This window comes from Amyelois transitella, chromosome 18 (assembly GCF_032362555.1).
Source record: "Amyelois transitella isolate CPQ chromosome 18, ilAmyTran1.1, whole genome shotgun sequence".
Classification (NCBI taxonomy): domain Eukaryota; kingdom Metazoa; phylum Arthropoda; class Insecta; order Lepidoptera; family Pyralidae; genus Amyelois; species Amyelois transitella.
Window position 1 is genome coordinate 3,052,725 of NC_083521.1, and position 27,959 is coordinate 3,080,683.

At 39.2% G+C, this 27,959-nt stretch overlaps 1 protein-coding gene and 1 long non-coding RNA gene across 3 annotated transcripts; one reads left to right on the plus strand and one right to left on the minus strand.

Moving 5' to 3' along the window:
- Positions 1-437: 437 nt before the first annotated feature.
- LOC106136252 (DNA polymerase epsilon catalytic subunit 1) lies at positions 438-27,264 on the plus strand. The gene is made up of 42 exons (XM_060949174.1): positions 438-599; positions 896-1,019; positions 1,372-1,590; positions 1,765-1,994; positions 2,302-2,622; positions 3,231-3,331; positions 3,861-4,002; positions 4,649-4,781; positions 5,343-5,456; positions 6,007-6,181; positions 6,846-7,113; positions 8,138-8,247; positions 8,617-8,735; positions 9,344-9,483; positions 9,752-9,934; positions 10,548-10,666; positions 11,149-11,267; positions 11,462-11,663; positions 12,041-12,193; positions 12,681-12,849; positions 13,279-13,510; positions 13,990-14,169; positions 14,379-14,531; positions 15,048-15,135; positions 15,241-15,362; positions 15,661-15,893; positions 16,273-16,398; positions 16,585-16,678; positions 17,069-17,250; positions 17,552-17,748; positions 19,019-19,169; positions 20,329-20,484; positions 20,872-21,077; positions 21,847-21,991; positions 22,461-22,645; positions 23,346-23,470; positions 24,522-24,593; positions 24,861-25,021; positions 25,454-25,619; positions 25,969-26,144; positions 26,492-26,624; positions 27,078-27,264. Exons 1-42 carry the CDS (start codon positions 520-522, stop codon positions 27,243-27,245), a joined length of 6,672 nt encoding a protein of 2,223 aa, XP_060805157.1. The 5' UTR covers positions 438-519; the 3' UTR covers positions 27,246-27,264.
- Positions 25,458-27,750, minus strand: LOC132902795 (uncharacterized). 2 transcript variants are annotated; one of them, XR_009657246.1, is made up of 4 exons: positions 27,634-27,750; positions 27,443-27,566; positions 25,962-26,161; positions 25,458-25,595 (listed from the first exon to the last, which is right to left on the minus strand). It is a non-coding gene; the product is annotated as an uncharacterized LOC132902795 (long non-coding RNA). The 2 variants fall into 2 exon arrangements; XR_009657245.1 differs by having other exon boundaries at positions 25,962-27,566.
- Between the last annotated feature and the right edge of the window lie 209 nt (positions 27,751-27,959).

Consider the following 27,959-nt stretch of genomic DNA (forward strand, 5'->3'; position numbering starts at 1 on the left):
ATCATCTTTATTAATTATGACTTTATCTCTTACGAAGACAAACATTTAAAAAATTTATGTACGATCCGTTAAAAGAAGTTTAGCATAATTATCGAAATTAGTCAAGTATTTTTTGAAATATTCAGAATTTCGTAAAAAATAAAAGTTTTGGCGAGGTCTAAGTTAGCGGCGAACGATTAATGTAAACTTACATATAGTGTACACTTTATTTTACGATACATTTCTTACGTATAGGAGAAAATAGACGTGGCGACAATTTAGGGTTTGTAAGTCTTAACGATGGACAAATCTTGCCCACATCTCTAAATTAATCTTAAGTTTAAATGTTTGCGCCCACATCGAATTTTTATAGTTTTAAAGTTCTATGACTTCAAAGCCGTCCTATTAAAAATGTCAATGTCAATAAAATATAGAAAAATGGCGCGAAATATTGACAATTGAAATAACTAGCAACAAAACAATCAAAAGAAATACAGTCATTTCAAGTTGATGAAATGTTTTAAAGAAAAGCTATAAAAAATGGTACTCCAAAATACAGGAAGATATAGAGCTGATAGGGAAGATAACAGTAAAAAAGAAGCTGGAACTTCTGGACCCAGGTTTGAAATATTTCATGTTACAAATTTCTATAGCTCTCTTGTAACAAAATAACATTACATATAATCATGTATATTATGTATTTATACCATAAGGGGTAGACAGGGCCAGCAGTTTTGAAAAGATTGAAAGGTCTGTCTACCCCGCAAGGGACACAGACGTAAATATATGTATGTATGACATCCATAGTTAAGTGATGGAGTGCAGTATTCTTAAGTGCCGGAAACCACACAGCACTTAATTTTAAATTCTTATTGTTAAAAAAAATCTTATTATTAATAATTTTTATTTTGTGCAGGGAAGAATCATCCGAGTATCGCATTCGTATAGCCTTGGAAAATGACAGAATTGATTCAAAGTACGGGTTTGACAGAGTACGAGATTCTAAGGAAAGAACAGGGTATCTTATTAATATGCACACTGTAAGTACAGAATAGAATAGATTTATTTTCTAAATTGTATACAAGGTATCACTAATTGATGTCACATCACTTAAATCTAATTATAAATACTACCGCTTACAAAGCACATGTGTAGAAAAAGTGATGGAACAAACTACACTGCAGCATTTTCACTGGACGTCAATTTACAAATTTAGATTCTTAAATCTAAATCGTGGATAAATGCACATTGTCTACATTAAAAAACATGAATGAATGTAAAACTAATTATTTCAATATGAGTATTTCTTCAAAACACCATACATTTATTTACTTTACAGTTATTATTGTCAATCTAGTAGTAAGTAGTTAGTAACATCATTTCTATTTGCAGGCTGAAATTCTCGATGAAGACAAAAGACTAGTAGCAGCAATGGATTACTACTTTATAGAAATGGATGGCACTCGATTTAAAGTATCTCTCATGTTTCAACCATACTTCTTGATAATGGCTCGCCTTGAGTGCGAGCAAGAGGTCATACAGTATTTGTCTAAAAAATTTGCTGGTACAATTCATAAAATTGATGTAATCGAGAAGGAGGACCTTGATTTGGTAAGCTTTCCTCTAGTAAGCTTAGCTTTCGTAAGATTTTCAATAAATTGTAAAAATGGGTAACATTTTTACAATTTATTGATAATCTATCTGAAATTAAATTTTTTACATGCTTATTTCTGTTTGTAATAATAGTAATTATTATGTACATATGTAACTAAAAATTTTTTTTAGCTAAATCATCTATCAGGTCTGAAACAGAGATTCATTAAGCTTTCATTCATGTCACAAAATGAGATGATGAAAGTTCGAAAGGAGATCCTCACAGCTGTGAACAAAAACAAGGAGAGGGAGAAAAAAGATGCGATCTACGCTGAAATGTTAACTAATGCGTTGACTAGCGCTGCAGCCATAGAGCATGCAAAGAAAACCACTGACCACATGGAGAATATATTAGATATCAGGTAACAATTGTTATTAATTTTAGATGTGTATGAAATATAAATTTCCTCATTAAATCATTCAGCCAGTCCAAGTAAACATTACCAATCTTTATCATTTAGTCCAGGTTATTCAACTCTAACAAGCTGAAAATATCCTTAGCAAAAATTTTTAATTGCATTTACAAAAAAATTCTGACTATGGTTATATACTTGAGCTGACTGTATCATATCATGTCATTTCACCATACATATAATTTCCAAATAAATAAATGATTTTCTTCATACAAGTACCTGCATACTTTTAATTTCCATCATTTTCATATTTCAGAGAGCATGATGTGCCATTTCATGTCAGAGTATCTATAGACATGAAAATATTCTGTGGCACTTGGTACACAATAAAGAGTCGTGGGACAGAGACGCCTATATTCACGAAACGGGATGACATCATTGAGCGACCCGACCCAATCGTGTTGGCTTTTGACATAGAGACAACTAAGCTACCTCTGAAGTTCCCTGATTCCCAGACTGACCAGATTATGATGATTTCATACATGATTGATGGTCAGGGGTACCTGATCACAAATAGGGAAATCATAGCTGTTGATGTTGAGGATTTCGAATATACGCCGAAGCCAGAATTTGAAGGGTGATTTCTTTCTACATACATAAATACATATAATCACGTCTTTATCTCTTACCGGGTAGACAGAGCCAACAGTTTCGCAATAACTGAAACACCATGCTCTGTTGCATGGCAATGATAGTATTGAGATTCAAATAATGACAGGTAGCTAGCAAGAATACCAAGATTATTATCCTATCCCTTAGTCACCTTTTACGACATTATCCATGGCAGATAGGGAGTGGTCCTATGGTAAAGTGCCTGGAACTACATGGCACTTTCTTTTTATCTTATTATTACTTTCTTAGTTTTACAAAATCTATCTCTCTCCCCTTTGCTCTTGCTCTTTTAAGTTATAATCAAGGTTTTGATGCCATGAACGGATCGACATAATATTTATAATCATCAACGCACAATCATACTGAAAAATTGTACTATTTAAAATTAAAAAAATAAATAATTCAAAATCGTATATTAAAGATTGTGCTTTATTACAATACGTTAAGATACATTTTTGAATGGTATATATCTATAAAAAAAATTATTTTTCATTTTGCTTTCGTCTGTGAAACTACTTTTAATTAAACGAAGTTAGTAATGGATGGACTTTAATTCTGTGCTAACACTTACAGGCAATTTATTGTATTCAACGAAGCTAATGAGCTGGCTCTAATACAGAAGTTTTTTGATCACATTATGGATGTGAAGCCGCATATTTTTGTTACTTATAACGGTAAGAACATTTTCTGAGACTGGAAAATAACTGTCTTTATTGTTATTGCATGATCTTTAGTATTTTGTTTCACTAATATAAAGATTGTTTTAAAAATTAGAATCAAATAAATTCTTACCTCCATATCGCTGTTAGCAGGAGAACGTAGCTTGGTGTTGCAATAGGTGAAACTTCCCTTAAGTCGCCTCTTACGACATCCACAGAAAAGCGATAGAATTATTCTAATCTATGGTATCGGGAACTACACATATGTAACTGCAGAAAATCTTACATACATATAATCACGTCTATATCCCTTGCGGGGTAGTTAGAGCCAACAGTATTGAAAAGACTCACGTTCAGTTGCTTGGATTAATGATAGAATTGAGATTCAAATAGTGACAGGTTGCTAGCCCATCGCCTAAAAGAAGAATCCCAAGCCTATCCCTTAGTCGTCTTTTGCAGAAAATCTTGACCCCTTAGGTTTGTACAAACCCCATGCTTTTCTGTAGGCGAATATACATAAATAAAAGCAAAACTATGTTTTTAGGCGACTTCTTCGACTGGCCTTTTGTAGAGGCGCGCGCCGCCATATTGGGCTTGGACATGAAGCAGGAGATAGGGTTCAGTAAAGTGCCGGCCAGGGACAACACTTACGCCTGTCGCCCAGCTATGCACATGGACTGCTTGTGGTAAGATTTAATACATAAGATTGATAAATCATTCTGAAATAGCGTATGTCTCAGATGTATCCTTCTATTAATACTAATTTTTGAAAGGAAAACTTCTTTAGCGGCTTTGTGTACTTTTTTGTGATGAGTAAAAATTGTTGAACTTGCATCTGGACATGTTGCCTGTACGAAAATCCATATTGGATCATAGTAAAATCTGCACGAAATTAATGTTCCTATTTCCTTAATCCCATTTTTACGATATTACGCATTCTAAGCCGTTTGCTTGGAACCACACGGCATATCACGTCTATATTCATGACATGTGATACGATAACGACCTTTGTGCCTCATAACTTATCTTTTTTTTCTGATTTTCTTCTTTTGGTGCAATAAAGAGTTCTTGTATCTATCATAACTATCATACATAGTGTGTGGACGTATTAAAGACTATTTTCGTTTTATACATACATACATGAATTAATTAAGAACGCGGCCATTCAGTGTTTTCGGGATTATTGGCTCTGTCTACCCCATATACATAGACGTGACTATATGTATGTATGTATGTATACATACATGAATCACGCCTCTTTTCCGGAGGGGTAGGCAGAGACCACATCTATCCACTTGCCATGTTCCTTGCATAATTCTATTTACGTTTCAGCTGGGTAAAAAGAGATTCATACCTGCCCGTCGGATCGCAAGGTCTGAAAGCGGTGGCCAAGGCGAAGTTGCGCTACGACCCTGTTGAGTTGGACCCCGAAGACATGTGCAGAATGGCTGCTGAACAACCACAGGTTGGAAGATTTTAATTAAATAAGAATTACTTATTTCGCAATGCGTCAACTTTTTAAAAACGAAGCATTAGGGAAGATTCATTTGCTGGAAAGGAATTTCATATTTTCGTGGCCTACTCTTAATTGACTATAGGATAAAAATATAACAGGTGTAGGTAAAAAGGCTGGGCTGTAGAATGATTCAATATAAGGAAGGGCAAGAATAAGAAATTAATAGTTGGCTCCCCTTTCACCTCCTACCTGAAGCTATCGTATCGTATCTTTTCGTGACTGCTTTTAGTTTCTTAGAGTAATGACGTAAAAAATATTTTACAATTATCACATATCATTTCTAAGTCACTTTCTAGAATGTGGTGTGGCGTGTGTGAAAGAAGCCATTCGCTTTAAACGTAATGCATCCAGCATTACGTTTAAAGCGAATGGCTTCTGTAAGGGGACAATACGTCTACCTCCTGTTGGAACTATCGGGAACATCCTGTCTGAACAGGGCCCGGGGTTCGCCCTTTGACCATGTTCATGGTTTGGGTAAGTTACTTAATATGGTTCATTTCTTAATTTCAGGTGTTGTCCAACTACTCTGTGTCCGACGCTGTCGCCACTTACTACTTGTACATGAAATACGTACATCCGTTCATATTTGCTCTGTGCACCATCATTCCCTTGGAGCCAGACGAGGTTAGAAATGCAATTTTATTTTTAGAATAAAGTCTTCGAAATCTCTCGGTTAATTTAAAGAGTATTTAACCTGTATTATGCCCTTAGAGATTTTTGTAAACTAGTTTAAGTTGGGTCAAGCCGAGCTACAAACCGCATTCAAATCGAGATCAAATTTTTCGCATGATGCGAGTACAAACATACCTACAGAAAAACATGTCTGCAGACAGGCAGGAATTCTAAAAATCACATGGCTTCTGTTGGCATCTGAATGTGGCCTTGTCATTTTCTTTCTTCTTTCTTGCAATCCTGTCTACCCCGTAAGGGATAAAGACGTGATTATATGTATGTACGTACGTAATTGTTGGCAATATCTTTAAAGTACAGACATCTTCTAGATACAATTTTATTTTAAGTTTGGCTTTTGGGTATGGTTGTAAAGATTGAACCTGAAACTTAGGTAATGCTAAGTTATGGAGGGGCTTATTACGGAATTTATTTGCTACAAACAGACAAACAATAATTCTTCTTCTTTCTTCACGTGATTCAAATATCTTTTTATATTTAACAGGTGCTGCGCAAAGGTTCCGGCACACTATGCGAGTCTCTCCTCATGGTGGAAGCTTTCCATGCAAACATAATCTTTCCGAACAAGCAACAGGAGGAGTTGAACAAATTGACAGCAGACGGTCATGTGTTGGAGACCGAGACTTATGTCGGGGGTCACGTGGAGGCACTGGAGTCTGGTTAGTACATATATTATATTGATTACGTACTTCTAATGTTCTTATTCACATTTAATATTGTGATATATTATCATTCTCATTCATCAGTGCCGTGTGGTTCCCGGCACCAATACAAAAAAGAACAGGACCACTCCATCTCTTTCCCATGGATGTCGTAAAAGGCGACTAAGGGATAGGCTTACAAACATGGGATTCTTTTTTAGGCGATGGGCTAGCAACCTGTTACTATTTGAATCTCGATTCTATCTTACAGCCAAATAGCTGAACGTGGCCTATCAGTTTTAACAAGACTGTTGGCTCTGTCTACCCCGCAAGGGATATAGACGTGATTATATGTATGTATGTATTATCATTCTTTTGAGGAATTATCAGGATGAATGAAAGCAGGTTGACTAAGCAGATATACAAGGAGAGTGGAGGGAAAGGTCGGAGTGGGAAGGCCTAGGCGAACATATCTTGATCAAATTAAGGACGTCCTGGCAAAGGGTCAGGTCAAGAGTACCCGAAACCGCCGAGCTTGCATGAAGAGGGTTATGTTATGAATGTGGATGAAGCGAAGGAAGTATGCAGAGATCATGGCAAGTGGAAAGATGTAGTCTCTGTCTACCCCTCTGGGAAAAGGCGTGATTTTATGTATGTATGTATGTATCATTCTTTTTTAAAGGTGTGTTCCGTGCCGACATCAAATGCAAGTTCAAAATCGTGCCGTCAGCTGTTCAAATGTTAATGGACAACATTGAGAAGACAATGAAACACGCCATTGAAGTGGAAGAGGGTGTTCCATTGGATATGGTGACCAATTTTGATGAAGTCTGCGGGGAAATCAAGGCGAAATTACAGCATATGAAAGACCACCCTAGGAGAGATGAGAACCCATTGATCTACCATTTGGATGTGGGTGCTATGTACCCAAATATAATTTTGACTAACAGGTAATTTATTTATTAAATAGTTCATTATGAATTAGCATCTTTCCTGAAGAAAGAACTGATGTATGCAATGCTATTGAAGTTAAGGGTGAAGCCTTGAAAGTTTACATTAAGTCTTAGTAACATTACAGTACACTTTATAAATCACAAGTGCATTATCTGACGGCGCAGAATAGCTCAACTTGCCGCCGAATAAAACCGAACCGACTCAATGAAATATCGACCTTAATACAAGTACAGTGAACTTAAAAATGGAATGTGTCCTGCTATCTCGCTCGTACTAACGGACAGTTCAGTTCGCGGGTTCAAATGATACCCTCTGATAGGCTTAAATATATTCGCTCCATATACTTCTGCGCAGTACGTAAGTGTAGCTTATAAAAGTGTTAATACTGTACACTATATTAATGTTCTCTTTATCGCAAATCTAACTACGGCGACCTCAAGAAGTAGTCACATTAAGGCGCCAGTTATCGGACTCATTTTTTAATAATGACATAATATTCATACCAAAAAATATTACTCCTTTAAAAATACAAGTGTAGAAAAAGCAGCTTAACCAATTAGTCTGCTTCTAATGTGCACATAAACCAAGGTTCTGTCATAGTTAGCGCAGAAAAGTTCGTTGTGGCTTCTATAGCTGTTTATTGAACTCATAAAGGTTTCATGAAATATGAGCAAACAGAAGGATTTGTAGGTGTCGTAAAACTGCAGAATATGTACATTGCACTGTATTGTCACAATACTTTTAAGGATATTTTACTTTCACAATATGCACTGATGAACTAATTCATTATTAAAATTAAAAGGACGTGAAATTACTATAATCAATAAGTTGGACTTAAAAATAAAACAATAACTTCAATTCGGTTTGGCGCTAATCATTAATTTTTTTGTTCCTTTTTTTAAATTTCACTTGTTTTCCAGCCAGCACTACCTACCTACTAACGAATGAGGTTGTGTCTCATTTTAACTGTCTGTTTGACCAATAGCTATAGTAAGAGGGAGGCACATTAATTAATTTCAGATTACAGCCATCAGCAATGGTGAACACTAGTATATGCGCGGTATGTGACTACAACAAGCCGGGGGCGACATGTCAACGGCACATGGAGTGGATGTGGCGGGGAGATTATTGTGAGTATACATATGTGTGTGCGCCGTGTGATTCCCGGCATTTTAAGGACCACTCCATATCTTCCCACAGTTGTAAAAGGCGATTAAGGGAAAAGCTTACAAACATAGGATTTTTCTTGTATGCGATGGGCTAGCAACCTGTCACTATTTGAATCTGAATTGTATCATTAAGCTTTTTAGCCTGTTCTTATAGACAAGAGCAGTTAAAAGTATACTATCGCGTAGTACCTATAATGAATTTCATAGGTTTGTCTGTTTGAAAGAATTTAATATACGGCAAAAGTATCATTCTCTAAAATTTATTTTCTATGTTAATTTTTTTATTTATTTGTATACGTGCAGGGCAACTGACACAAAATTAAATTTCAGTGCCGGCCACCCGCAGCGAGTACCAGCGTATCCAACAACAGCTCGAAATGGAGAAATTCCCGCCGTTACACCCCGGGGGACCGCCGAGGGCTTTCCACGCTTTACCTAAAGAAGATCAGGTAACATACCTATTGACACATCAGTCTATTCTTGTCTTATTTTTGAAGTGGACATGAATTGTAATACAATCAGAAAGACATAACATATCCTTGAAATGACGGTGAAATAAAAATATTTTAATGGTTTATTTACACTTTATTAACAGCTGTTCAGGACCCTTGCGATGTTAAATGGTGAGTAGAAAAGTTGTCGAACTCGTTGTGAGAAAGCAATTACAGTGAATAAGAGTACCTACCTGAGTACGAAGATAATCCAATATAATGGAAATGCGTTAGTAATGTACCAATGACTCTTTTCTGAGTTATTTACATTAGCTTGACGGCTAATCGATGCTCTTACGACGAGGAAAAACATCGTGAGGAAACCTGCATCTTTCCAGATAAGGCGGATTTACTTTCTTAGTGGCTACTTTCGACTGGTTTTCTTTTAGATAGATACGATTTTTTTATTTGTAGCTACAAATCACACATATTAAAGAAATACAAGTTCGGCCTAAATAGGTAAAACTAAACAAGGAAAATAAAAAAAGGCAGCATCTCAGCGGCAATATTCTTTTTTTAGTCTTATTTTTCTTTTACATATATTGTAATTTTGGAAACTTTCACAGGCTGCTTACGAAAAGAAACGTCTAGCAGACTACTGCAAGGTGGCGTACAAGAAAACGAAGGTGACAAAGACTGAAGTGCGCACGACCACCATTTGCCAAAAAGAGAACTCATTTTACGTAGACACTGTCAGAGCTTTCAGGTAAATGATTATCATATAACAAGATAAGAGAAAATGTGTTTGTTTGTAACCTTCACGATAAAAGTTTTACTAAAAATATACATAAAAATATTCGCGTGGAGACAGTTCATTGGCTGTGGGTAGTTCCGACAAAAATTTAAAATATCAGTAGCGTTGCTTTTAATTCAATTATACCTCAGAATTCGTTTTGTTTTCCGCAACTTTTCTCGCAAGCAATGCCGTGAGAAACAGCTAGTATGTCGTAACTAACTAAATTGTTTTTAAACAGGGACCGCCGCTACGAATATAAAGCTTTGAACAAGCAAGCGAAGGCCAAAGTTTCAGAGGCTGTAGCTAGCGGCGACGCGGCCGAAATCAAGATAGCCAAAAGCAGAGAAGTGTTATACGACTCTCTACAGTTGGCACACAAATGTATTCTCAATTCGTTCTACGGCTATGTAATGAGAAGGGGGTGAGTGACATTAGATGTTATAGTATTGTAATCTTTATATGGTGTAGGAAGATATACGATTTTTTACAACTGGCACGCAATTGTAGTCTTAATTCTTTCTACGGTTTCGTAATGAGAAGGGTAGGTGATTTTTATTACTCACACGTATCGGAGGTTATAGAGAACGACGACGCGAAAAAAGAAAAGATAGCCATGAGCAGAAAAGTTATTATAAGTTAATATTCTTAATAAGTTCTATATGAGAGAGTAGTGAGATTTTAATTATATTTCATAGTTTTATTTCAGCTAATTTAAAAACTGCGAACGGATTCTCATGCAGTTTCTAACTTCCATGAACACACTGGTCATCAAATTTCTAAAAACAATTGAAACATGCAAAGTGCTGCATTTCTTCATAAATTTTTGATTGGAGACTTTATATTTTACCTCTGGATTATTCTGACGGACACGAAAAATTTGCTCAAACAACCATTGTTGTCAAAAGATGGCGCTAGACATACTTTTTTTTTTCTTAAGAAATCTTCGTTATCCACCTTATATAATAAGCCATTCGTATTACGGATGTAGCCACAGGGAACAAGATATACTTAATCATCATGATATATGTCCGCAGCGCTCGCTGGCACAGCATGGAGATGGCGGGCATCGTGTGCTACACGGGCGCCAACATCATCATGAGGGCTCGCGAGATCATCGAGCAAGTTGGCCGGCCGCTCGAGCTGGATACAGACGGTATGAGAAATACATATTTATGTGTTCTGTACTGTGATGTGTCTACATTTCTTGTGGTGCTGAATTGTTCCTTCTCTTTCCTGTAGATGGCGTAAAGGCTCTAAAAATAAGAATATTTACTTAGCTAGTGCAAGAATTACGATTAAAGCTGAGTAAGGCTCTCCTATCAATGGAGTCACATCACTAGTCAGGCGCGAGCTGTGTAAATACGATATGGTCATAGGATGAGTGGGTAAAGAAACCCGATTTGAAATGCACCGCGTGGATTTACGACAAAGCTTCACGTTACCGAATGGTTACAAATGGTTAATATATTATTCATCCATACCATAATTAATTATTTTGTACCATGCGATCTCTAACGTGGATGTCGTCAGTATCAAGTTTAGGGAATAAGAACTTTCACGAAGTACAACAACTATGTTAATATTATAGTTTAACAGCCAGGATGGTGTTAATTCTGTGATATCTTCTAATAACAGGTATCTGGTGCGTATTGCCATCTTCGTTCCCCGAGAATGTCACCGTCCACACGACGCACGCTAAAAAGAAGAAAATCAACGTTTCGTTCCCCAACGCCGTTCTCAACTCTATGGTCAAGGTAAACTTTTTAAACTCCGGCGAAATAGGTGTTTATCTTATTTGTTTCTGTGTCATCAAAAGTAACTGTTCTTCTACTACTACTACTGTGTGTACTAATTTTTACTCCGTTTATTTACAAATGCAATTAAATAAAATCCCTGAAATTCAAAATAAATGTTTGTTGTCCTTTTTATATAACTCTTTATTTTGTAGGATCATTTCACAAACGACCAATACTTCGAACTAGTAGACCCTGAAACCAAAAAGTACGAGCAGCGTTCAGAAAATTCGATCTTCTTCGAAGTGGACGGCCCTTATCTAGCGATGGTACTGCCGGCTTCTAAAGAAGAAGGAAAGAGATTGAAGAAAAGATATGCCGTGTTCAATTTTGACGGATCGCTGGCGGAGTTGAAAGGTAAGTGACACTTTTACTCGTTACTCTTTCGCTTTTAGACTTTAAAAAATAAAATAGTTTATTCGATTTAATTCAGCTGGTCCATTAGTAGAAATTTCCTATCTACTGCGCCATTTTATTTCCTGGAAATAAGTCGTTAAAAAATAATGAAATTACTTAAAGAAAACGGAACAAGAAAGGGTAATGAAAAAAATAGTTCAGAAGCTTGGACAAACAGTAACAATAGTAGAAGTCAGACTTAATATAGAAACAAAGCATGAAACGGGCATTAGCGTCTCACCGACTGGCCCATTTATTTTTATTCTCAATCATACAATTAGAAACACTATATAAATATCCAACGAAGGAAAACAAACTACTATTTCTTATAATTATAGGATTCGAAGTGAAACGCCGAGGGGAACTTCAACTGATCAAGATTTTCCAGTCATCAGTTTTCGAAGCGTTTCTAAAGGGAAATGATCTCAAATCGTGTTATGCAGCTGTCGCCAAAGTTGCTGATTATTGGCTCGATGTATTGTATAGCAAAGGTTTTTATTTTTATTTCTTGTCTAATTTTTAATGGCTTCGTTTGTGTATATTTATTATTTACAAGTCCAAAAAGAATTGGGATGAAAACTTTACCGAATGTCAGCCTTTCTGTGTATCATGCTAAATGTCAAGGAGAATTAAATAGATTATTAAAGTCTGAAAAGCTAACAAATGAATATTAACTGAAACTTCGGCATGCGGGCCTGGGCCCCACATACGTATGTACGAGTAGTAGCTGTACAGTCAACCGCATGTCAAGGTTACCATTTATGGAGTTCTAAGACACGGCAGTAAAGATTATTTTGCAGTGAATTTGGGTAGGTTGATACGCTGTCGATCTTACCTAGGTAAATCCCTACAATCACTAAAGAAAAAGCATGCCAAGTTTCAGCTGTCTGCGGCCAATAATTTCTGTTATTTCTCTGTCAGTTAGTCAGTGCATAGCGGAAGACTACTTTTTTAAATTGATTGACTATAATTTTTTAGGTTCCAACATGCCGGATTCCGAGCTATTCGAGTTGATATCAGAAAACCGGTCGATGTCCAAGAAATTAGAAGATTATGGCGGACAGAAGTCTACCTCTATATCTACCGCTAAACGACTGGCAGAGTTCCTCGGGGATCAGATGGTGAAAGACGCTGGGTTGGCTTGCAGGTGATTAACTATAATTTGATTTTCACCGTGACAATCACTGTATCGGGAAATGAAGTCCCATTCAGGGAATGCTTCATCTAAGGAGTTCAAATAATATAGGAGTTTGCGTATAATACGAGGTCTACCTACGACCACGACCCAGGCTCGCGTAAGTCAGGTAATAACACACATGTAGTGACACCCCCTCGATTTGTTAACGGGGACTTAGTGATAACAGGGAAACTTCACCTAGCTTGGGTAGAGATTTTTGCTTAATTTTTATGATCGTCACCTTATGATAATCACAAAAATGAGATGGATATATCCCATTCTTAAATGCTATGAACTACAATGTTCAATGTGGAAATGAGCCTTAATATTGGTGAAATTCCTCGCCGAGGCAATATCATATCTTAGGAGACGCGGATAAAAGAAAATTATCCATTCCAGATTCATAATATCGCGCAAACCCGAAGGCGCTCCAGTCACAGAACGGGCCATTCCCCTCGCCATCTTCCAATCACCGGCCGCCGTCAAACGACACCACCTTAGAAGGTGGCTCAAAGACAGCAGTATAACAGAACATATAGATATACGGGACGTTTTGGACTGGCCGTATTACATCGAGAGGCTCAGCGGAGCCATACAGAAGATTATCACTATACCCGCTGCCATGCAAGGGGTGAGTACTGCATCATCATTGTTGCGTTGTGTCGTCACCTCCTCCTGATCCTGATTTAGGTTATCGTGAGGAAACCTGCACATTCAGGGAACTGGATGTAAAATCATGTCCAATATGGGTTAGGTTCTCCTGCAAAGGTTGCAGTCGCGCTTCTTGTCAATACCAGATTCATATAACGCCAAGAGGAAGACGGGACAATTACAAGAAGAGATTCTTGTCTGACCATCACGGCGATTCAGAGGAACTTTGCTCAGCTAACACATCCAGTTGCTGTGTATAAGAGTTTACAACCGCTGCTTGTTTGATCAACGCACACACAAAAATACTGACCTTAGGAACCTCAATTGAGATTCAGATAGTGACAGGTGGACTGACATCCAACGTCTCAAAGAAGAATCTGAAGTTTACTATCCTTTCTCTCGATTGACTTTTAAGAGTACTACATAACTGTGTTGTATGTGTATTTTTAATTTTAATAGCTTGACAATCCAGTCCCACGCGTACAATATCCTGATTGGCTTCACAAGAAGATGCTGGCCAAATCTGACAAGTTCAAAACGAGGAAAATAACGGAGATGTTCTCCGCCAAGCCCAAAGAGTTGAAGGAGAACGATGATGAGGAGGCTTCGGGAAGCCATGAGGATTCTACTGCCAGTGTGGTACGAAATTTTTTGACATATATATATCGAATAGGATATCCTGATTGATGGCTTAACAAGAAAATGTTATTCAAATCCGACAAAAACCTTTGCCAGATTTTTATCTGAACAGTGGTTCAACATACATGTTTGAATGTATGTTGAACCACTATTATGAGAAATCTCTCTATATTTGCATCCGTATAAACTAATAAACATATGTTTGAAAGGAAACCGAGCTAGACATGGAGGACATCGGCAGCGAGCCGCGCGCGGCGCCCGCGCGGCCGCTGGTGCGCACGGTGAAGAGGAAGCGGGAGGCGTCCCCGCCGCGCTGCTGGCGGGCCGCGCTGGGGGCTCCGCCGGCCTTCGGGAGCTCCAAGGTATAGCACTGTTTGTGTAGGCAGAGAACTCTGTGTCCCTTAAGTGTTTGACACGAGGTATAAATAGTAAGAAGCCCCGACAGAGTTTTAAGAGTAGGTGTCAGGACCAAAGTCTACCCTTCGGAAATACTGAGGTATAACTTCGACTGACATTTGTTGAGAAATTTTGGTAAATATCGGAGTTATATGCAAAGAGCCGGACGGCTTCTAGATTTTACAGCAGATACTTGCAGGGGCGTTAAGTAAGGAGGTCTTCCACCCTTCTAAATCTCTTATGAACACCAAAGATAAACAGGCAGTTATTTGCCGTAATAAAAATATAAATATAAATTACTAGCTTTTACCAGCAGCCATGCTCGTATCTTTTCTGTCGAAGAACCGGTACTTTATCTGGGTCTGCGTATGTAAGCTATGTGTGTTTCAAATTCGAAAACAATAAAAAAAGACGCCTTCATCTAGAAATACGCGTTTATAACATTATGTATGTACCTGCATTTAAAATATGTTACTGTTCAGGAGGAGCGAAGGCAGTGGATATTATTTCAAAAGAAGAAATGGTTGTGGCAAATGGAGCAACGTGGATATCGAAATCGCAGCAAGAGAGGTAAATTATGCTTTTCCCGATTTACGCAGTTTTTGTTATAAGTATTTATAACATTCTTTGAGACATTGTCAACGTTGTTATTTAAAAAAATCAAACATTTTGTAGGCAAAATAACGGACTCTGAAGCAATGCCGCCACCCAGGAACTTCGGTACTTCCAACACGCTCGGCGGATTCATTCGCAAAGCCCAGCGGACTCTGCTTAATACACCGTGGCAGATCATACAGGTAAACAGTCTAACTGAGTAACTGCTTAATATTTTTTAATTTTAGTGCGTTTTACTTAAAATCAACCTTATGACCATCAAAATATGGTTTAAGATGTTGCACGCAAACTCAGAATAGAATAGTGCATTTTCACATCATTATTGTCTGCTATCTGTGCTCCCTAATTTGTACTAATTAATTAAATTGAACTATGAAGATTACAATTTACTGATTATTAGGGCAAGATTTTTCGCTTTGTTTGGCGCTATTTCAGAGTGACTTAGTCTTGCCAACTAAATAAAACTTTCACAACACCCAGGTATCGGAAACATCAGAACCCGGTCTATTCCGTCTCTGGGCGTTAGTCGGATCAGAACTCCACCAGATCAAACTGACAGTACCTCGCATATTCTACGTGAACCAGCGCGTCTGCCGCCCGACAGACAGCGGGCAGTACTGGAGGAAATGTAACCGGATTTTGCCCAGGGCACACCCGGTGCATAACTTGTACCAATATTCTGTGCCCGAACAGCTGTACCGGGAGCATCAAGAGTGAGTTTTACTTTCAAATCGTATTAAGAGCTAACAGGATTTGGTTCAAGATAACTATATTTCCAAACATGTATTTCGCACTCGATTTTACAGATTGAAATAGTTAATGAGTTCAAAGATGAAAAGTTTTGCCAACTTGTGTACTGGTACGTGTGTAGGTATGTGTTTGTATGGTTGTGTATTTGAGTAATATTACATTTGTCGTCCAACCACTCGTTGGCCAAGGGTTTTTCTGAGAACAGATTAGTCTCAGTCAGCGTAAAGTTTTGCTCCCATAGAATTTTCTAAAATAGTTTAATTCATAACCTAGAGCGTGCTATGCTATGATAATGTTAAGAAGTACTATTTCTTCTTTAAAATTTTTTTTTCTTTGTCACAGGGAACTAATGGGCGAACTGTCCACTCCAGAAATCGAGGGTATATACGAAACTCAGATGAGCTTGGAGTTCAGAGTGCTTGTGCAACTCGGCTGCATTTGTGTTGTTGACCCCGCTGAAGCTAGAAGGTGAGACCTTATTTCATTGTTACAAAGTCTATTTTACAATAACTTGAATTATTCTAATTAATTTAATCATATTTGTATATGTGTGTTGCATCCTATTCTAAGATTTGCGTCATACACACAAATATTATATGATGAGGTTGATAAATAACCGACTTATTAAGTGATATGTAATTATTTTTTCCTCAGATTAATCCAATTGGGTTCAAATAATATGGAACAGTTTACACTCAGTCAACTACAGTTCAAGAGTGTCGCGCATCAACCGTATATACAAAACCAGGTAAGAATGCACTTTGTTTCGCTTCGGTTTCTAATTCTATTATTATTTCCTATCATAATGTATGTATAATACATAAAATTAATTTCGTACTTTTCGCACGTAACATACGTAATTTTCTAGGGTCTACATATTTTCCCTTGCCACGGTGCTTGCACACTTCTACAGTATTCTTCAATATTTTTTATGTGTTTCATGTAGTAATAATAAATTAGAGGCGCAAAATCTATTAATAAGTCATAAATTTTAGAATGTTGTGTCCCCAATACACCTGTAACAACACTTGGCTCACAACTTGTCTCGCAGTTCGTGGGTTTCAGTTCTGAGACATGTAAAGAGATTGATTATATAGGTACTTCATCTTATAATTGAGTCTTATATTTTATATTGTAGGACGGTGTCTCCCCAATCAAACACATATACCTCTATCACCATACGGCCCCCAACTCGCCCCGTACTATGTGGGCTTTAGTTCTTGGCCCCGTTAAGAGAGCGTACGTGTACGTACTCGACTCTGTGAAGACCAATCAGATGCCAAATATGAACACGCTTTATGCTACCGAGAGGACTGCTAAGTGAGTATATATGATGTGTCAATTTAAGAATAAAATAGCAAGAATTTCGTCGAAGAATTTGCATATACATTAAGCAAGTAGTGTGCCGAGTAATTTTGAGAAGAACCGGTCAAACAACAGAGAGAGAGAGAGAGAGAGAGTCCTAGAAGTCATCATACTAAATATCGGGTATACGAAGATTCTACGAATACTTAATTTATTGTGTCCGCGCTACACGTAACCCGTAAAATTTTATATAAAAAAAGAAGCGTGCGATTAATTTATTGCACAAAAGTTCTTAACAACTTCTCCGAACTTCCAGAATAAACCTCGGCACGGAAGAGAGCGCGTTACCCAGCGCAGACCTGACATGGGAAGTGTCCATCGAGACTGATCCCCGTGTCGTCTACCGCGGCTTACAGCGCGCTCTGCAGAGATACCGCGACGAGCGCTGCGGGCCCACGCTGGTGGCGCTACAGTCGCCGCTCACCGCGCTACAGCTGCAAGCTCTCATGCCTGGTAATACATTGACACATCTGTATGTGTATATCTATATATAGTCAAATTTCATCTACCTAAAGCTCTACAGAGATTGACTGATATATCAATGCACAATGTAAACTCAGACCTAGCGGTCTTAGAGGTTGGAAATTTGGCATGTAACCTAGTTTTTAATGACGTCTAGGAGCGTACGAGGAGGATTTCCCGAAAATCCACCGGAATGGGAAATTAGCCTCATTTTTTGTTTTAGGCGAGATTTTTAACTTGCATTTTTTTATTTTATTTTAATATCTAGAAAATCTATACTAATATTATAAAGCTGAAGAGTTTGTTTTGTTTGTTTGTTTGTTTAAACGCGCTAATCTCAGAAACTACTGAACCGATTTGAATAATTCTTTCACTGTTAGATAGTCTATTTATCGAGGAAGGCTATAGGCTACATTTTATCCCGGATTTCCTACGGGAAACGTCAACAATGCAGGTGAAAGTTGAATGAGTCGGCCATCTGCGAGCTTTCCACGCGAACGCTGCGCAAACCAACAAAGATATAGTAAAACAATGTACTAATGATGTGAAGTACTCATTTTTTGCCACAAAAAAGTCCGCGAGAGCATATATCTATCTCTTAAGGTTTACTTACAATAACCACTTTTATGTTCATTTTTTAAGATCATTTTTTCATTATAAACATGAGTTATTTTGAAACCAATTTTCTTTAATTCAGTATTAATCCTTATCCAAATAAATATGTTTATTACTTTCGGCTTTTCATGTAGACTAAAATTGCCATTTACAGTATATAAATCAGACGAATAGGTTTTGAGATATAGTCGTTATAAGCAATTTGCAGCGAAACATTTAATACGGCGAACCAGCGTTCTTTCTAATACGCGTGACCGCCTGACCTTTTATTTATTAAAATCGGACCAGTAGTTTTGGAGATATATGCTAACATTGGTTTGCACAAACAAACACACAAACGTACAACCTCTCACCCTAAACGCATACCTATATACGGTCTCCGTTCGGTCGCGGGTTATGATGTGGGCCAAGTCGTCGCCAAGTCGCATAACAATTAGCAGCTATAATTGATAAAGCCGAGGAGGATGTTTGCAAAAATAAATATGATGCCCAAAATAACTATTCCACGCGGACGAAGTCGCGGGCACAGCTAGTACTCCAATATATTCCAAGATTTTGGATTCCGTTGATTACAATGCTGCAGTGTAGTTTATTGCGCCGCTAAACCTGCGAAACGATAGTGAGTTTACAATGGATATCGTTCCAGCGGTGGCGGAGTTCCCGCTGGCGGCGCTGCACGTGCGCGACGCGGAGCGGCTGTACGGCGCGCTGCAGTGGCAGCGGGCGGGCGCGCGCGCGCTCGTGCGGCACGCGCTGGCCGTGCCCGCCGCGCTGCAGCTCTCTCTGCGCCAGTGCAGGTACAGTACCGCCAGCGCTGGCCGTGCCCGCCGCGCTGCAGCTCTCTCTGCGCCAGTGCAGGTACAGTACCGCCAGCGCTGGCCGTGCCCGCCGCGCTGCAGCTCTCTCTGCGCCAGTGCAGGTACAGTACCGCCAGCGCTGGCCGTGCCCGCCGCGCTGCAGCTCTCTCTGCGCCAGTGCAGGTACAGTACCGCCAGCGCTGGCCGTGCCCGCCGCGCTGCAGCTCTCTCTGCGCCAGTGCAGGTACAGTACCGCCAGCGCTGGCCGTGCCCGCCGCGCTGCAGCTCTCTCTGCGCCAGTGCAGGTACAGTACCGCCAGCGCTGGCCGTGCCCGCCGCGCTGCAGCTCTCTCTGCGCCAGTGCAGGTACAGTACCGCCAGCGCTGGCCGTGCCCGCCGCGCTGCAGCTCTCTCTGCGCCAGTGCAGGTACAGTACCGCCAGCGCTGGCCGTGCCCGCCGCGCTGCAGCTCTCTCTGCGCCAGTGCAGGTACAGTACCGCCAGCGCTGGCCGTGCCCGCCGCGCTGCAGCTCTCTCTGCGCCAGTGCAGGTACAGTACCGCCAGCGCTGGCCGTGCCCGCCGCGCTGCAGCTCTCTCTGCGCCAGTGCAGGTACAGTACCGCCAGCGCTGGCCGTGCCCGCCGCGCTGCAGCTCTCTCTGCGCCAGTGCAGGTACAGTACCGCCAGCGCTGGCCGTGCCCGCCGCGCTGCAGCTCTCTCTGCGCCAGTGCAGGTACAGTACCGCCAGCGCTGGCCGTGCCCGCCGCGCTGCAGCTCTCTCTGCGCCAGTGCAGGTACAGTACCGCCAGCGCTGGCCGTGCGCGACCGGAGCGGCTGTACCGCCAGAACAGTGCCGTCATCGCGTTTCTTACTTTCATATTTATTTATTATATTCACGTTTCTTCCTGTTTATTGTATGGAAACACCCGTAGTTTAAGTAAATTTTTAATTTTAGTTGTTATAACAGTTACGAAAATACAAATTTTATGAAAACTCCAATTTTCCAACTGTCATCGTTTATGAGATACAGCCAGTTTGTGAATCATGCAAATAAATTATTCTATTCTATTCTATTCCATACTATGAACTTTTTGTCGTGATAACATGGTTTAAAATCATATAAGTGTACATATTTATTATTACACCGCATCTCTTCACAGATACTTCCACGTGCCCCTGGGGAACATGCCCGCAGATCCTACTATATTCGGAGCGGATCTGTTCTTCGCGAGACACCTCATCAAACACAACTTCGTCCTGTGGTGCTCCAACCTGGAGAGACCCGACTTGGGAGGCAGGGAGATTGATGACAACAGGTATATTTTCATATTACAACTCTGTGCCAAGTTGATATTTTCTATGTATTCATAACAATTATCCTATGATTAATATGCCTTTTGTCTCATGTTAGACTTCTCCTCAGAGAAGACTTACATTTTACCAGCTCCTTACTTTTTTCAGTGATTTGTACAGATTTTCTTTTTCACAAAAGTTTTGTAGTTTTCATACCATGACGTCATATATGTATTACACTACAATTTATACTTTACGAATTACATATACAAGCCGTAAACCTGAAAGAAACAACATCTTAACCACAATACACAAGAAACGTCATTAAAGCGCTTAACGAAATTATCTGTCGTCACATAGTTATTTGTTCTCTATATTTACTTTTTCTCAAAATGGGCACAAATCCACAGGCTGGTTAGTGAAGTGGAGGAGATGTCGACGTGCGCGCACAACGCCAGCGGCGCGTACGCGGGCGCGTGCGTGGAGCTGGACGGCGACGCGCTGGCCGTGTGCGCCGCGCTGCAGGCGCCTCTCATCCTGCAGCTGGAGGGCACCAGTCTGGCGACCGCTTTTGGCGCCAACACCACTTCTATACAGGACGTCATGGCCAATACTGGTGAGTTTTATTAAGTACTAGAGGCCGCCCGCGACTTCGTCCGCATGGAAACCCTATCAATCCCGCGGGAACTCTGGGATAAAAAGTAGCCTATGTGTTATTTTGGGTCTTCAGCTACCTACATACCAAATTTCATGGTAATCGGTTCAGTAGTTTTTGCGTGAAAGAGTAACAAACATCCATACATCCATACAAACTTTCGCCTTTATAATAGTAGTAGGATTTATAGAGCTTTGGCCGTACATACATACATACATATGGTCAGGTCTATATCCCTTGCGGGGTAGACAGAGCCAACAGTCTTGAATAGACTGAATGGCCACGTTCAGCTATTTAGCTTAATGATAAAATTGGCCGTCTGCGCAAGAATAGGTTTTTTTCTTAGATGAAAGATTGCCCTAGTAAGTCGGTAATCCTTATAATAATGTAAATTAAAAATTAAACGAGACAAACCCATACAAAGTTACATTCGCATTTTTTTGACATGGAATCCGGATAAAATAATTTGCGTTTTGACATAGTGTCGTGTGGTTCCCGGCACCAATAAAAATAATAGGACCACTTCAACTGTTTCCCATAGATTAACTTGGGATTCTTCTTTTAGGCGATGGGCTAGCAACCTGTTACTATTTGCATCTCAATTCTATCATTATGCCAAATAGCTGGACGTGGACTATCATTCTTTTATTTTTATTATATTACTTTTGGCCCTGCCTACCCCACAAAGGATATAGACTTTCAACATAACTGACAAAAATTTTCACCACAGGATCAAACGCGACGATGAACTACGACGAAACAGCGCAATGCAGCGCGGCGTTCAAAATCCTGCGCACGATGATCGCGTCATGGCTGCGTGACGTCACGCAGTTCAAGAACGTCTTCGCCGACTTCCAAATATCACATTTGTACAGGTAATAAAATAAATTAATAAATATAAACCTTAGATTAGATTACCTTAGATTACCTTAGATTAATAAATATAAACCTTAGAGTTAGCCTCGAAGTAAGTTCGAGACTTGTGTTAAGAAGAGATACTATGTAACTCAACGATACTATATTTTATAATAAATACTTGTATAGATAAACATCCAAGACCCAGGCCAATCAGAGAAAGTTCGTATCTTATCATGCCTTGGACGGGATTTGAACCCAGGATTCCGGACTCTTATAATATAAGAGCCAACTTTTATTTTTCCTTATTCGTCTTTTATATCATCCAAGAGGATTCTTATAGATATTTATCTATAAGAATCCTTATAGATATTTATCTATAAGAATCCTCCAATATTTGTGAAAACCTTTTGTGGTTATTTTCCAATACGATCCTGAAACTGCAAATTTAGCAATGAAGACGTATTATATTAATATATCATATTACAGGTGGTTGAAAACGCCCACATCTCTTCTCTACGACCCTGCGTTACGTCGCACACTCTACAACCTGATGAAGAAGTTGTTCCTGATGCTGGTTGCCGAGTTCAGAAGACTAGGATCATTCATCGTATACGCGGATTTCAATAAAATACTACTCTACACTAAGAAGAATTCTGTTGCGGATGGGATTGGTGAGTTTCATATACATATTTTTATATGCTATATTTTTATAAAGAGGTAAATTTTAAAATCTTGTTGTTACTAAGAGCCTATCCGTCAAGGCCACCGATCCTGTCTTCTCCGCAGGGGACATAGACATGATGATTATATTCTAAAAAAGTAATGAAAATTCTTTCACTGTTAAAAAGTACATTATAGGCTGTGCTGTGTGGTTCCGGAATCATTAAAATAACAATAGGACCACTCCGCCTCATTATTTCTATGGATGTTGTAAAAGGCGACTAAGGGATAGGCTTATGTATATAATATATTAAACTTGGGATTCTTCTTTTAGGCGATGAGCTAGCAACCCTGTCATTATTTGAATCATAATTCTATCATTAAGCTAAACAGCTGAACGTGGCCTATCGGTCTGTTCAAAACTGTTGGCTCTGTCTACCCCGCAAGGGATATAGACGTGATATTATGTATGTATGTTATATAGGCTATATATGTACCACGGGTAACGCGGTGATCGGCCACTACTACAATATTCAAAAAATAAAATAAAAGGTCGACAAATTTTGGCGAATTGACACAGATATATCTACACAGTATACGCATAACTGTTAAGGTTTCTTTTATTCCAGAAAATTCCCGGAACAAAAGCAAGTAAATATCTTAATTGTAACGAAAGATATTAATGCTATGCTATTATATCGCTATTTATAGGTTACGTAGAGTTCGTAGTGCAAAGTATACGCAACAAAGAGGTGTTCCACGGGATCGACATCCGATACAAGCAGTGCTGGTCCTACCTGCTGTGGCTGGACGAAGCTAACCACGCGGGCATACAGGTCAGTCATTTACGTCAATATTGTCAATCAATACTATTTATATGAGATAAATTTAAATACATACATACATACATATGGTCACGTCTATATCCCTTGCGGGGTAGACAGAGCCAACAGTCTTGAAAAGACTGAATGGCCACGTTTAGCTATTTGGCTTAATGATATAATTGAGATTCAAATAGTGACAGGTTGCTAGCCCATCACCCAAAAAGGAATCGCAAGTTTGTAAGCCTATCCCTTAGTCGCCTTTTACGACATCCATGGGAAAGAGATGGAGTGGTCCTATTCTTTTTTTTATTGGTGCCGGGAACCACACGGCATATATATCTTAATAAAAGAAAGTAAGTCGCGAGTTGGACTCGCGCACGAATGGATGCGTATCAATACAAAAAATTGAGTTTGTTTTATGGGATATCCCCTTTAATAATTATTTGTTTTTAATTATTTATTTCGAAAAACATAAAACTTAATATTCCTGTGAAAATGTTAACCGCCTACCCGTTACCGATATTGAGTATTGTATGGGAACCCCTTAATATTTTTATTATTTGTTGTTATAGCGATAATGAAAATACATAGTTAGTGAGAATTTAGCTTTCTACCTATCACGGTTTATGAGATACAGCCGGGTGACATACGGACGGATAACCGACTTTGAAAAGGTTCTCAGTTCGACCGTATTTTAATTTTTTACCTTTTAGATACGGGACCAGAAAAAGGGCGTTCTGTATGGAAATTTTGATCCCTTTAGTAGTCTTTTTCTTATAAGAATTTTCATGAAAAATTTTCATTGGCTGTTACAACTTTGAAAAATAAAAATGACATTACAAAAACACTTCACGGATATTGTTGATTATAAAAAAATGTATGCGCTAATCTTATATCGATTTAGTTCCTAATTGAAACGTTGGAAAGAGGGCTTTCTGAAGAAGGTTTATATCTATAAATTCTACTCGTGCGTAGCCGGGGCAGGTCACTAGTAATGTAAGTATAAAGAAAAAACAATGTAAATTCAAACATGAAAGTTGCAAATCATCTTGATATTTCGCAGGGAAAATTACCGTCGGGATTAGTGGAAGTTGGTTCGTCGCAGATACCGGCCGCTGAAGAAGGCGAGGAAGAGGTGAGTTAAAAAAGAACTAAAAAATATATATATCGAAATTTGACTCTCGCTTCGAACAAAATCTTACTGCTCAGTAGTGATGACAAGAATCATAGATGATGTTTATTAGTGTCTTTATTGTATTTGGCACTGTCCGCTCAGAGCAAATAGGGGTCAGGTTTATCTGCCCCCAACCGTACATAACTGTGAAACTGTGCAGAACTTATTTTATTTGTAATTGAAAAATATTAACAATATATTATATATTATTTTAATTTACGCATCTAGGAAGGCGCAATCACCATGCAATGGAACCTCGCCGAATTCCTGCCGGTCTACGTCCGGGAGCCGCTGCTGTCCTGTATAGCCGGCCTGCTGTCCGCCGCGCACGCGCAGCCGGACAAGCTGCCGGCGCTCCTCTCTGGAGAGATCTCACAGAAACTGTTCCGGTTGGTATTGGTATAAATCAAAAGTTGATAGTTATGTCTTTAGACCCACTAGGCATTAGACTTGAGTATAAATTAACATGTATACATACATACATGTAGTCACGTCTATATCCCTTGCGGGGTAGACTGAGTCAACAGTCTTCAAAAAGACTAAAAGTTTGCTGTTCAGTTGTTTGGATTAATGATGGAATTAAGATAACATAATATAGTTACAGGTTGCTAGGTCATTGCCTAAAAGAAGAATCCCAAGTTTGTAAAAGCTCATAGTAGTGTTTTTAGACTCGCTTGACACTTAACTGGGTTAAGTTGTAATATCTTAAGGTCTGTATCAAATAACATATTGCACATCTATATTATTTACCATACATAACAATATTGTCACTATCTTACAATTAATCAATATTTGATTTAAAAATAAAATGTTATTTCCAGCATAGTAGAGAAAATAAACAGCCGTCACCCGGAGCTGAAGCCCGGCGACATCCCCGCGGCGCCCGGGCTCCGCGCCGACGCCGTGAGCCAGGGCTCCACCCCCGCGCTGCTGCTCGTCAACGCCGTCTGCAAGCTGTTCGCGCTGCATGCCGACATTGAGAATGAGGTACACTTTCCTTTACAAACATCTCCCTATAATAATGTTGTGAATGAGATTATAAAAAATAGATATAAATGTTTTGGGAGGTCCAGGATAGTCGTTCATGCGTCTCGGGCCTTCTTTCAGAGAGGTGAGTATGAAAAAGCAAAAAAAAAAACGAAAAAAAAGTGGGAAAGAGGCGTGGTTTTATGTTGTATGTATGTGAGTATGCAACTGAAATTAGACAGGAGAAAAACGAAGGGAAATCAGGAATAAGGTTTATTCTAAAAGTTTTTGTTTTATATATATTTTTTTTTATAAATCCTAAAAGTTTTTTTTATAGTAATTTTTTATATAAAGCAACTTTACCCCCCAGGTGACGCTGCTCCGCCGGAACTTGCTCCGTCTAATCGGCGTGGGCGAGTTCAGCAGCCTCGCGGAATGGCGGTCCCCGTGCACCAGCTGCGTCCTCAGCGAGCTCATCTGCAAGGTGTGCAACCACTGCCGCGACCTCGACCTGTGTCGCGACCCGCACCGGGAACTGCGCGGCGTGTAAGTTGACCTAAAATCTGTGCAACTTCGAACGCTCTTAAAGAGTCGTGCATTCACTTTTGCCCAATTTTTCTAAAGAAAGCTTCTTAATTTTATAAAAAAAAAATACATTCTTGGTAACGTAAGAAAACTGTGTTGTGTTAACCATAATTTTTAGTCATTAGGAGTCAATGACATCCTGATAAATGCGAAAGTGTCAGTGAAAATGCCAAACCACTGAAAATTCTTTGTTGATTTTTAGTATGAATATAGTACCTATAATGTATGTTGGACGTTTACATATATGTAATATGTAGGTAGATTATTATTTGAATGATTTATGTTACTCATATGTTTGTCCTCTTTAGGCCAGTGTGTGTCTGTCCAACATGCGACACACCATACGACAATCAGGAGTTAGAATGGAGACTGATTGAGATCATGAACCGGCGCGCGATGACCTACACGCTACAGGACCTCATCTGCAGCAGGTGCCATCAGGTACGCATCAGAAATCATCATTTATCGATCTTTATGCGTACTATTTTATATCAAACACAAAACATTTAAAGGCTACAACATGAATACATCAAAATCCCTTCCCGAGTGATATCTAGCTAGCGATTTGAAATTGTTGCCAAAGGGCTTAACATAGATTTCCCGAAATTCCCCCGGGAGTAATCACGGTCGGGTTGTCATCTTTCTGAATCCGCCGCTCCTGAAATCTGAGTGTTTAGGTCACGTTTTTACACTATTTCGGAACTCTGCATCCATTAAAGGAACCTTATCCATATTGGATCATAGTTGTGGCACAATGACTAAATGTGCAGGTTCATCTAAAGGACATTATAACTTTTTACATTTGTATTGTTCAGACTTTTATTTTTTATGAAACACCTTCGGCATCCCATTATTTACATTCCCATTACCAATGATATTCATTATAATAAACAGGTAAAACGCGAGAACCTGTCAACAGTATGCGACTGCGCCGGAGACTTTGCCCTGATGGTGCCTGTCAAGGACATCCGCACTCAACTCGACACTTTCAAAACTATCGCAGAATATTACAAGATGCCGCTTCTATTAGAACTGATAGAATTCAATCTGAACAATATGTGATAAATTATGTTTTTATTAGTTTAAGTGTAATATTAAAATTGTTTATATCCTTTATCTTCATTTATTCAGATTCTTAAAAAAATTCTCTACATACATGAATCACGTGCCATGAGCCGTGCTTATGCTTTGCTTTTTTTGCTTCATCTACATTCATATATTTTACCTATTATATGCAACAATTTAAATGAGGGCTATACCTTAAAAACTCTCTTCCGAGGCTTCCGAAACCACGTGTCTCAGTCAAACATCACATGTCTCATTAATCAAGTGTTTCTGTCAGACATCACGTGTCTGAGAAATCATTGATCTCGGCCATCACACCTGTCAGAATGATTGACTGTAATTAATTTTTAAGCATTAAATAAAATGTAAAAAAGTGTATACTTACAACTTAATTATTGAGTCCTAGGTACAATAATTGCATTTTACGAGCGCTGCGGTCTTCTATCACGAACGTAACACGCGATTTTCATCGCGTTCGGCCGGTGCCGAACGCGGCCGAGGCGAGAGATGCGCTTCTGCCAGCGCATGCGTAGCCCATACAAATTCATTCGCCGCGCCGCCCACGCCCCGCTTCCTCACTCGCCTAGTATTACTACTGAGTTTGAAACGCGGGTTTGGCACTGTGAATAGCGCACTACCTAACGATTATTCGCACGTTTTTCACGATAGTGTTTGTTACGTTTTTTATATTTCCATTGATTTGACGTTTCA

Bases quoted from the DNA above. Each gene is read 5' to 3' on its own strand.
- LOC106136252 (XM_060949174.1), top strand. From the start codon at position 520: ATGGTACTCCAAAATACAGGAAGATATAGAGCTGATAGGGAAGATAAC. The intron at 25,022-25,453 runs GTTGGTATTGGT...TGTTATTTCCAG, and splicing joins ATCTCACAGAAACTGTTCCG to CATAGTAGAGAAAATAAACA. The intron at 25,620-25,968 runs GTACACTTTCCT...TTTACCCCCCAG, and splicing joins ATGCCGACATTGAGAATGAG to GTGACGCTGCTCCGCCGGAA.